The sequence below is a fragment of the Mobula birostris genome, chromosome 5, assembly GCF_030028105.1.
Source record: "Mobula birostris isolate sMobBir1 chromosome 5, sMobBir1.hap1, whole genome shotgun sequence".
Lineage (NCBI taxonomy): Eukaryota > Metazoa > Chordata > Chondrichthyes > Myliobatiformes > Myliobatidae > Mobula > Mobula birostris.
This window is the reverse complement of record NC_092374.1, coordinates 2,057,758-2,069,904: the sequence shown is the minus strand read 5'-3', so window position 1 is coordinate 2,069,904 and position 12,147 is coordinate 2,057,758. Positions and strand designations below refer to the sequence as shown.

General features: G+C 48.8%; 1 protein-coding gene across 1 annotated transcript in view; it reads left to right on the top strand.

The window, feature by feature from the left end:
- LOC140197492 (uncharacterized) overlaps positions 1-11,866 on the top strand; it is an 82,987-nt gene extending 71,121 nt beyond the window's left edge. The window contains exons 8-10 of the mRNA XM_072257473.1: positions 4,853-4,892; positions 7,913-7,997; positions 8,367-11,866. Of these exons, the coding sequence (XP_072113574.1) occupies positions 4,853-4,892; positions 7,913-7,997; positions 8,367-8,442 (201 nt within the window). The 3' untranslated portion in view covers positions 8,443-11,866. The remainder of the gene's footprint in view (positions 1-4,852; positions 4,893-7,912; positions 7,998-8,366) is intronic.
- Positions 11,867-12,147: the final 281 nt, after the last annotated feature.

Here is a 12,147-nt window from a genome sequence, read left to right as displayed (position 1 = left end):
CCCAACAGTCTATCCAACACCATTTCCTGCCTAATATAAATTTCCTTCAATTCATAAGACCATAAGACCATAAGACAAAGGAGCAGAAGTAGGCCATTCAGCCCATCGAGTCTGCTCCACTATTTTATCATGACCTGATCCATTTTCTCCTATTTAGTCCCTCCTGCCTTCTCGCCATAACCTTTGATGCCCTGGCTACTCAGATACCTATCAATCTCTGCCTTAAATACACTCAATGACTTGGCCTCCACTGCTGCCCGTGGCAACAAATTCCATAGATTCACCACCCTCTGACTAAAAAAAGTATCTTTGCATCTCTGTTCTGAAAGGGCGCCCTTCAATCCTTAAGTCATGCCCTCTCATACTAGACTCCCCCATCATGGGAAACAACTTTGCCACATCCACTCTGTCCATGCCTTTTAACATTCGCAATGTTTCTATGAGGTCTCCCCTCATTCTTCTAAACTCCAAGGAATACAGTCCAAGAGAGGACAAACGTTCCTCATATTTTAACCCTCTCATTTCCAGAATCATTCTAGTGAATCTTCTCTGTACCCTCTCCAACGTCAGCACATCCTTTCTTAAATAAGGAGACCAAAACTGCCCACAGTACTCCAAGTGAGGTCTCACCAGCACCTTATAGAGCCTCAACATCACATTCCTGCTCCTATACTCTATTCCTCTAGAAATGAAAGCCAACATTGCATTCGCCTTCTTCACTACTGACTCAACCTGGAGGTTAACTTTAAGGGTATCCTGTACGAGGATTCCCAAGTCCCGTTACATCTCAGAACTTTGAATTCTTTTCCCATTTAAATAATAGTCTGCCTGTTTATTTTTTCTGCCAAAGTGCATAACCATACACTTTCCAACATTGTACTTCATTTGCCACTTCTCTGTCCATTCTTCTAATCTATCCAAGTCTCTCTGCAGACTCTGTTTCCTCAGCACTACCGGCCCCTCTACCTACCTTCATATTGTCAGCAAACTTAACCACGAAGCCATCTATTCCATAATCCAAATCGTTGATGTACAATGTAAAAAGAAGCGGCCCCAACACGGACCCCTGTGGAACACCACTGGTAACCGGCAGCCAACCAGAATAGGATCCCTTTATTCCCACTCTCTGTTTCCTGCCAATCAGCCAACGCTCTATCCACGTATGTAACTTTCCCATAATTCCATGGGCTCTTATCTTGTTAAGTAGCCTCATGTGTGGCACCTTGTCAAAGGCCTTCTGAAAATCCAAATATACAACACCCACTGCATCTCCCTTGTCTAGCCTACTGGTAATTTCCTCAAAAAATTGTAATAGGTTTGTCAGGCAGGATTTTCCTTTAAGGAATCCATGCTGAGTTCTGCCTATCTTGTCATATGACTCCAGGTATTCTGTAACCTCATCCTTGACAATCGACTCCAACAACTTCCCAACCACAGATGTCAAGCTAACACGTCTATAATTTCCTTTTTGCTTCCTTTCCCCCTTCTTAAATAGCGGAGTGACATTTGCAATCTTCCAGTCTTCCGGAACCATGCCAGAATCTATCGACTTTTGAAAGATTATCGCTAATGCCTCCGCAATCTCCACAGCTACTTCCTTCAGAACACGAGGGTGCATTCCATCTGGTCCAGGAGATTTATCTACCTTTAGACTATTCAGCTTCCTGAGTACTTTCTCTGTCGTAATTGTGACTGCGCACACTTCTCCTCCCTGCCACCCTTGAGTATCCGGAATACTGCTGATGTCTTCCTCAGTGAAGACTGATGCAAAATACTCATTCAGTTCCTCCGCCATCTCGTTATCTCCCATTACAATTTCTCCAGCATCATTTTCTATCAGTCCTATATCTACTCTGACCTGTCTTTTTCTCTTTATATACTTGAAAAAGCTTTTAGTATCCTCTTCGATATTATTTGCTAGCTTCCTTTCATAGTTAATCTTTTCTCTCTTAATGACCTTCTTGGTTTCCTTTTGTAAAGTTTTAAAAAATTCCCAATCCTCTCTCTTCCCACTAATTTTTGCTTCCTTGTATGCCCTCTCCTTTGCTTTAACTTTGGCTTTGACTTCTCTTGTCAACCATGGTTGCATCCTTTTTCCACTCGAAAATTTCTTCTTTTTTGGAATATACCTGTCTTGCACATTCCTCATTTCTCGCATAAACTCCAGCCACTGCTGCTCTGCTGTCTTTCCCGCCATTGTCCCTTTCCAGTCAACTTTGGCCAGTTCCTCTCTCATGCCACTGTAATTTCCTTTACTCCACTGAAATACCGACACATCAGATTTCGGCTTCTCTTTTTCTAATTTCACAGTGAACTCAATCATGTTATGATCACTGCCTCCTAAGGGTTCCTTCACCTCAATCTCTCTAATCACCTCCAGTTCATTACACAATACCCAATCCAGTACAGCCGATCCCCTAGTGGGCTCAACAACAAGCTGTTCTAAAAAGCCATCTCGCAGACATTCTACAAATTCTCTCTCTTGAGATCCAGTGCTGACCTGATTTTCCCAATCCACTCGCATGTTAAAATCCCCCACAATTATCATAACACTGCTCTTCTGACAAGCCTTTTCTATTTCTTGTTGTAATTTGTAGTCCACATCACTGCAGCTGTTTGGAGGCCTGTATATAACTGCCATCAGGGTCCTTTTACCTCTGCTATTCCTTAGCTCAACCCGTAAAGATTCTGCACCTTCCGATCCTATATCACCTCTTTCTAATGATTTAATATCATTAATTTAATTCATCCATTACCCTAGGTCCTTTGGCCACTATTATATCTGGGAGATTGTTTGTGTCTTCCCCAGTGAAGACAGATCCAAAGTACCTGTTCAACTCGTCTGCCATTTCCTTGTTCCCCATAATAAATTCACCAGTTTCTGTCTTCGAGGGCCCAATTTTAGTCTTAACTATTTTTTTTTCCTTTTCACATACCTAAAGAAGCTTTTATTATCCTCCTTTATATTCTTGACTAGTTTACCTTCGTATCTCATTTTTTCTCCGCGTATTGCCTTTTCAGTTACCTTCTGTTGCTCTTTAAAAGTTTCCCAATCCTCCGGTTTCCCACTCGTCTTTGCTATGTTATACTTCTCTTTTATTTTTATACTGTCCTTTACTTCCCTTGTCAGCCACGGCCTCCCCTTACTCCCCTTAGGATCTTTCTTCCTCTTTGGAACGAACTGATCCTGCACCTTCCGCATTATTCCCAGAAACACTTGCCATTGCTGTTCCACTGTCATCCCTGCTAGAGTATTGTTCCATTGAACTTTGGCCAGCTCCTCCCTCATAGCTCCATAGTTCCCTTTGTTCAACTGTAATACTGACACTTCTGAGTTTCCCTTCTCCCCCTCAAATTGTAGATTAAAACTTATCATATTGTGGTCACTGCCTCCTAATGGCTCCTTTACCTGGAGGTCCCTGATCAAATCCGGTTCATTGCACAACACTAAATCTAGAATTGCGTTCTCTCTGGTAGGCTCCAGTACAAGCTGTTCTAAGAATCCATCTCGGAGGGACTCCACAAACTCCCTTTCTTGGGGTCCAGTACGAACCTGATTCCTCCAGTCTACCTGCATGTTGAAATCCCCCATAACAACTGTAGCATTACCTTTGCGACATGCCAATTTTAACTCTTGATTCAACTTACACCCTACATCCAGACTACTGTTTGGGGGCCTGTAGGTAAGTCCCATTAGGGTCTTTCTACCCTTAGAATTTCTCTTACCCTTATTACCCGATCCTTAGTAGCGTCACACCGACTGCTGTGCCGAATTACCGGACTATTTCCCTCTCAGCCCCAATCTCCTGCCTTCTCCCCGTATCCTTTATGCCTTGACTAATCAAGAATCTACCAACCTCTGCCTTAAATATACATAAAGACTTGGCCTCCACAGCTGCCTGTGGCAAAGAATTCCACAGATTCACCACTCTCTGGCTGAAAAAATTCCTCCTCATCTCCGTTGTAAAAGGCCGCCCCTCGGTTCTGAGGCCGGGTCCTCTGGTCCCCGACTCGCTCTGTCTCATTATTCCTTTCCTTGTACGATGAGATTATTTGTTATTTACAGTGATGTAATTGTAACTGTGCTGCTGCACAAATCACTGATAATAAAGCTGCTTCAGGGTCCAGCTGAACCCATGGAGAGCGTTCCCACATCAGTACTGACGAGCTGTGCTCCAGAACTATCTGTTCCAGGACAGTTCCGACACAGGAATCGACCCAACAGTGTGCAAACTGCCCAGTCTTGTCCCGTTCACAAACTGAAGGACAAACCCATTGCACAATCACTGTGTGAACCATCGTCAGAGTGGGTGGAAGCCGTTGTTCGCGGTGCTGTCAGGTGACATTTGATAAATTACTCAGTTTGAGTCTCTTCAGGACCCCTTGATACCAAACCTCATGACAGCAGTTCAAACGCAGACCCAGGAGGTGCTGTAGACCGGGCTGGGAGGGGCTCTGTCATGTGTGACTCTATGTCACGGTGACCTGTGTGCTTTTGGGTGTAATGGTGATGGTCACAGTGGGTTTGCAGATCAGTTTGGAGGGGACAGACTCACACACAGGATAGAGTGTGTCCGGGGGGTCAGAGTTCCGCCACTGAAGGACGATAGTGGCCAGTTGAGGGTTTACTACAACCCAGCAGTTTCATAGACACTGTCACCGGGATCAACCTTTGTCCAAGATTCACCTCACTCACTGAGTTGAAATTGCTTGGTGGGATTTGAACACTTGTTTCTTGCTCGTTGACCTGGGTTCTGGGCTTATGGCAGAGTAATGCACCTCATTGTCTGAGCAAACACATCTGAATGGAAAAGCTTCGATTACTAACAGCGGCTGTTAATTCTCTTTGCAGGAAGTGAAGTTTGTGTGTGCGTATTATGAACCGTTCTATGGTGAGTTCAAACCCTGACTGCTGTCGCACTGTTACTGACCCCAGCAGACAGCCCAGCACGGGATTGTTTAAAGCAGGTGTTTCCAGTGGTTAATACAATATGAAACCTGAGAGGGAGCAGAAAGCACTGTTATTTCCAGGATAGCTGGCACGGATGAGAGCAGGTCAGTGATGCTGACAGTGTGCAATCAGGCATGAGGCTGTACTGGCTGGAGTTTAGAAGAATGAGGTTCTCATTGAAACCTATCAAATATTGAAATGCTTGACAGAGAGGATGTTTCCAGTAGTAGGCGATGTCTAGGAATCTAGATCCGGAGGAAAAGAGGAACACACATTTCGAACGGAGATGGGGAATTCCTTTAGTTAGAGGGTGGTGATTCCGTGAAATTCATTTCCGCGGACGCCATGAGGGACAAGTGATTGGATAAATTTACAGTGCAGGTAGAGAAAAACTTGATTACAGCAACAACGGTTATGGGGAGAAGGCAGGAGAATGGGGTTGAGAGGGGTAATAAATCAGCCAGGATTGAATGGTGGATCAGAATCGATGGGCCTTATCGTCTTAGAAATGATGGAATGGCAAAACAGTCTCGATGGACCGAATGGCCTAATTCTGCTTCTATGTCCCAGGGAGTTGTGGAATCAAGACCACGGAGGTGGGTGGGGGCTGGGGGGAAGGGTTTTTAATGGTCCTGACTGTACAAATTCACACATCAGAGGAATCTTCCTCCACACAATTATAGCGAATATCCAGGGGGGTGGGTGGAATTAGCAATTGAACGAGATGTCGGTGCAAATGAAAATCGAGGTCCTTCGTCTGGAATGTTTCTGACTCTGAGATACCCAAAACATTTCTACAGATCCTCTGACTCTCAGTCCCCAAAACATCTCTACAGATCCTGTCTGACCCTAAAATCCTCCAACATCTCTACAGATACTGTCTCACCCTGAGTTCCCCCAACATCTCTACAGATACTGTCTGACTCCCTGATGTCCCACAGCACATTGCGTTTTCTCCAGATTTAGTCATATTGCAGCAAGACAACACACCTCGTGATATCTGCCAGTGGTAATAGACCTCATTCTGACTCGGATCGTGTCGATGTACAGCACAGAAACAGGCCCTTCGGCCCATCCTGTCCATGCTGACATCTGTTGCCCATCTACACTCATCCTACCTGCCTGCATTAGGTCTGGAGCCCCCTGTGCCCTGCCGGTTTGTCTGAATGTCTGAAACGTAGTGATAGTGTCTGATTCCACAACTTCCTCCCGCAGTGCATTCCAGAAATGTGTAAAGCAAAGCTTCCCCCCTCCGATCTCCTTTCAACCTCCGTTTCTCACTATCAGACTGCGCTCACCTGCTTTTGACACCATGAAAACAAGTCCTGATAAGCTGTCCTCTCAGAACTTGGTGTACTTATACAGGCCGCCTGTCAGCCTCCTTCACCCCAGGGAAAACATCCCAGCCCATCCAACCTTCCCCCATATCTGACGTCCTCCAGTCTGGGAAGATCTCCTCTTGCACTCTCTCCAGAGTAAGGACACCTTTCCCACAGCACGGTGACCAGAACTACAATTCTGCTCACAAGACTCCCTGCAGCCTAACCAATCCGGGTGAAGGCCCCTGACCCGCCCGTTTCCTTCCACAGATGCTGCCTGACTCAGTGAGATCCTCCGGCTGTAAATTGGGGTTCCAGATCACAGCAGCTGCAGTTTCTGCCGAACCAGTGTTTTGTGAAGTTGTAACAGATCACTGCAGCCACCCACACAAAACCCATTTCTCAAACACATCAGTGAGACCAGACCCCATTTCAATCACACAAAGCCATCATACTCTGTGAAATGATCAAGTGCAGGAATAGAGGACGGGACTGGGTCATTCAAGCCTAGAATTTCCCAATTTAAATGGGACAGTTGAGAGGTGTGCTGAACATGATTACCCGAATGGCAACAGCCCCATTAACAGAGCCGCTGGGGAAGGGCCAGGGAGCGAGCAGCTGAACGGGCTGGTCCACATCACCAGTCGATGGGCTCCCACTGTACAGGGAGTGTTTACAGGGCTATTCTGGGTCACCCTGAACTGGCCAGTCCACATCACCAGTCGATGTACAGGGAGTGGCATTCATAGCAAGAGGATTCGAGTACAGGAGCAGGGAGGTACTACTGCAGTCGGCCTGAAACGTCGACTGCACCTCTTCCTACAGATGCTGCCTGGCCTGCTGTGTTCACCAGCAACTTTGATGTGTGTTGCTTGAATTTCCAGCATCTGCAGAATTCCTGTTGTCCACACCTGGAGTATTGTGTGCAGTTTTGGTCCCCTAATCTGAGGAAAGACATCCTTGCCATAAGGGAGTACAAAGAAGGTTCACCAGATTGATTCCTGGGATGGCAGGACTTTCATATGATGAAAGACTGGATCGACTAGGCTTATACTCGTTGGAATTTAGAAGATTAAGGGGCAATCTTATTGAAATGTACAAAATCCTAAAGGGATTGGACAGGCTAGATGCAGGAAGATTGTTCCCGATGTTGGGGAAGTCCAGAACGAGGGGTCACAGTTTAAGGATGAAGGGGAGGCCTTTTAGGACCGAGATGAGGAAAAACCTCTTCACACAGAGAGTGGTGAATCTGTGGAATTCTCTGCCACAGGAAACAGTTGAGGCCAATTCATTGGCTATATTTAAGAGGGAGTTAGATACGGCCCTGGTGGCTAAAGGGATCGGGGGTATGGAGAGAAGGCAGGTACAGGGTTCTGAGTTGGATGATCAGCCATAATCATACTGAATGGCGGTGCAGGCTCGAAGGGCTGAAGGGCCTACTCCTGCACCTATTTTCTATGTTTCTATGAGTGTTTACAGGGCTACTCTGGGTCACCTTGAACTGACTGGTCCACATCACCAGTCAATGGGCTCCCACTGTACAGGGAGTGTTTACAGGGCTACTCTGGGACACCCTGAACTGGGGGCCAGACTGTTGTTTCTCCGTGTATCTAACTACTGCTTTGGATTCTGCTCCCAACAGTATCAACGGGAAAGGTTGCAGCAACCGTTACTGTTCTCCTCTTCATCAGTCTGAATTCGATCCTGGTGGTCTTCATGGTCTACAGGTAGGCATCTCCTGGGCCTTTCCCCAAGGCCCTATGGGTGGGGCAGGTCCCTGGAACCACCAGCTCTGACTGAAGGTGGTGAAGGGAGCTGTCTTGGGGTGAGGCGTGTGAGGGTTAAAATGAAATCAGCGACTGGGGTCAGTGGGTGGCCACACCAGGATGACACTGTGTTTGCAACCAGAGGACCTGGGTCACCCACCGAAGATTTTACACTGGTCCAGATTAACATCCAGTTACTCCACAACTTCCATTTCCAGGTGTCTTTTCCAGAGAGTTCCTGGAGGGATAACTGCCTCTGGGATAGGGACATCCACAACTCAGAACCTTGCTGAGTGTTCCACCTAACTATCATCTCTCCTTCCTGTGCAGGAGGAGACGGAAGGCCAGGCAGCCCAAATGGCAAGTGATCCGACGTTTCAATATGAAGAGCTCAGGTGAAGACTGAGCCTGTGGAGAGTTCAGCATCATCCATTCTCATTCATCTCGCCCCAACCTCACAGCCTCACCTCCCCCTCCGCAACTCCACATCTCCCTGACACACAGCATCTCCCTGTCACTCCCCTCTGATACTCCCAGTCTCCTTATCACTCCCCTCTGATACTCCCACTCTCCCTACCACTCCCCTCTGATACCACCACTCTCCCTATCACTCCCCTCTGATACTCCCACTCTCCCTATCACTCCCCTCTGATACTCCCACTCTCCCTATCACTCCCCTCTGATACTCCCACTCTCCCTATCACTCCCCTCTGATACTCCCACTCTCCCTATCACTCCCCTCTGATACCACCACTCTCCCTATCATTCCCCTCTGATACTACCTCTCTCCCTATCACTCCCCTCTGATACTCCCACTGTCTCTATCACTCCCCTCTGATACCATCACTCTCCCTATCACTCCCCTCTGATACTCCCACTCTCCCTATCACTCCCCTCTGATACTCCCACTCTCCCTATCACTCCCCTCTGATACTCCCACTCTCCCTATCACTCCCCTCTGATACTCCCACTCTCCCTATCACTCCCCTCTGATACTCCCACTCTCCCTATCACTCCCCTCTGATACTCCCACTCTCCCTATCACTCCCCTCTGATACTCCCACTGTCTCTATCACTCCCCTCTGATACTCCCACTCTCCCTATCACTCCCTTCTGATACTCCCACTCTCCCCATCACTCCCCTCTGATACTCCCACTCTCCCCATCACTCCCCTCTGATACTCCCACTCTCCCCATCACTCCCCTCTGATACTCCCACTCTCCCCATCACTCCCCTCTGATACCACCACTCTCCCTATCACTCCCCTCTGATACTCCCACTCTCCCCATCACTCCCCTCTGATACTCCCACTCTCCCCATCACTCCCCTCTGATACTCCCACTCTCCCCATCACTCCCCTCTGATACCACCACTCTCCCCATCACTCCCCTCTGATACTCCCACTCTCCCCATCACTCCCCTCTGATACTCCCACTCTCCCCATCACTCCCCTCTGATACTCCCACTCTCCCTATCACTCCCCTCTGATACCACCACTCTCCCTATCACTCCCCTCTGATACCACCACTCTCCCCATCACTCCCCTCTGATACTCCCACTCTCCCCATCACTCCCCTCTGATACTCCCACTCTCCCCATCACTCCCCTCTGATACCACCACTCTCCCCATCACTCCCCTCTGATACTCCCACTCTCCCCATCACTCCCCTCTGATACTCCCACTCTCCCCATCACTCCCCTCTGATACTCCCACTCTCCCTATCACTCCCCTCTGATACCACCACTCTCCCTATCACTCCCCTCTGATACCACCACTCTCCCTATCACTCCCCTCTGATACCACCACTCTCCCCATTACTCCCCTCTGATACTCCCACTCTCCCCATCACTCCCCTCTGATACTCCCACTCTCCCTATCACTCCCCTCTGATACTCCCACTCTCCCTATCACTCCCCTCTGATACTCCCACTCTCCCTATCACTCCCCTCTGATACTCCCACTCTCCCTATCACTCCCCTCTGATACTCCCACTCTCCCCATCACTTCCCTCTGATACCACCACTCTCCCTATCACTCCCCTCTGATACTCCCACTCTCCCTATCACTCCTCTCTGATACTCCCACTCTCCCTATCACTCCCCTCTGATACTCCCACTCTCCCCATCACTTCCCTCTGATACCACCACTCTCCCCATCACTCCCCTCTGATACTCCCACTCTCCCTATCACTCCCCTCTGATACTCCCACTCTCCCCATCACTCCCCTCTGATACTCCCACTCTCCCCATCACTCCCCTCTGATACTCCCACTCTCCCTATCACTCCCCTCTGATACTCCCACTCTCCCCATCACTCCCCTCTGATACTCCCACTCTCCCTATCACTCCCCTCTGATACCACCACTCTCCCTATCACTCCCCTCTGATACCAGCACTCTCCCTATCATTCCCCTCTGATACTCCCACTCTCCCTATCACTCCCCTCTGATACCACCACTCTCCCTACCACTCCCCTCTGATACTCCCACTCTCCCTATCACTCCCCTCTGATACTCCCACTCTCCCTACCACTCCCCTCTGATACCACCACTCTCCCCATCACTTCCCTCTGATACCACCACTCTCCCTATCACTCCCCTCTATCTGACAAACAACCTCTTCCTACACTGATACATCTCCCAAACTCTCTCCCCACTAAGACTGGCCCCTCTCCCTGCACTGACAACTCTCGATCCCTCACCATTCTGACTGTCCTTGCTGAAGAACTGGTATCGCCAGCTTCCTCTCTCAGTCTGAACGAACCAGCAGGTTGGAGCTTTGAACAGAACTCGGTGCAGCAAAGGAGTTCATCACCCACAACATACCAACTGCGTTGTACAGTCACACGAGACACACAGTGTCTAGTCATACGATGCACACAGGCAGTGTCTGGTCACATGACACACATGGACAGTGTCTGGTCACATGACACACACGGACAGCGACCGATCACACGGGACACACAGACAGCGTCCGGTCACACAAGACACACGGACCGTGTCCGGTCACTTCGAGGCACACGGACTGTGTCCGGTCACACGACACACACGGACGGCGTCCGGTCACACGATACACGGACAGTGTCCGGTCACACGACACACACGAACAGCGACTGGTCACACGGGACACACGGACGGCGACCGGTCACACGGGACACACGGACAGCGTCTGGTCACACGATACACGGACTGTGTCCGGTCACACGGGACACACGTACAGCGTCCGGTCACATGACACACACGAACAGCGACTGGTCACACGGGACACACGGACGGCGACCGGTCACACGGGACACACGGACAACGTCCAGTCACACGAGACACACGGACAACGTCCGGTCGCAAGATACATATGGACAATGTCCAGTCACACAACACTCACGTGTAACGGCTTCTTTGTAATGTTTTACTGCTAATGCTAATGTAATGGCTTCTCTGTAATGTTCACTGCTGAGGTAATGGGTTCTCTGTAGCAGCAATGTTTGGGTTATGGCTGGAGATAACGGGGTTTTGTATGCAGGGGTGGCCAATGAGGAAATATTGTTCTTTCTGGTGTGTCTGGGAGCTGTGTTTTCGTGATCAGTTGTCGAGGAGAGATGAAGAGGGAAGATGCAAGTGGAGAGAGCTGGTAGACCACCGGACGGATTGGACTGGGACCTGAGGGTCCGAAGGTCAGCGACGCTCGGAGGAGATTGATGGTGGAAGAATGGCTACAGAGTGAGCTCCAACTGGCACTTTGATTTTGACTTGGGCCCTTCTTTTGTTTTCTTTATTTTCATTACTAACCCTATATTCAGATTAAGATTCATAAAGTCTATCATTTAATTGCATATGGTGTACTGTCTGATATTTTGCGTTGTGGGTTTTTATCTGGGGGTACATCACGCAGCCTCCACACAAACGTGATTACTCAGTTTGGTGGGTCCGAAGGCTGATTCCCCTAGACGAACAGGAGCTGGGCGAGCCTGAGGGTTACAATTGTGGGGGCTCATCCGGGATTGATTCTGTTGGATGCTGTGTGATCGCCCTGTTTAAATCTGTAACTCTCTGCTGGTGTGGATGTTCTTGGGTTACAGCAGTGGTCGGCCTCTGTGGAATTGCCGGGAATTAA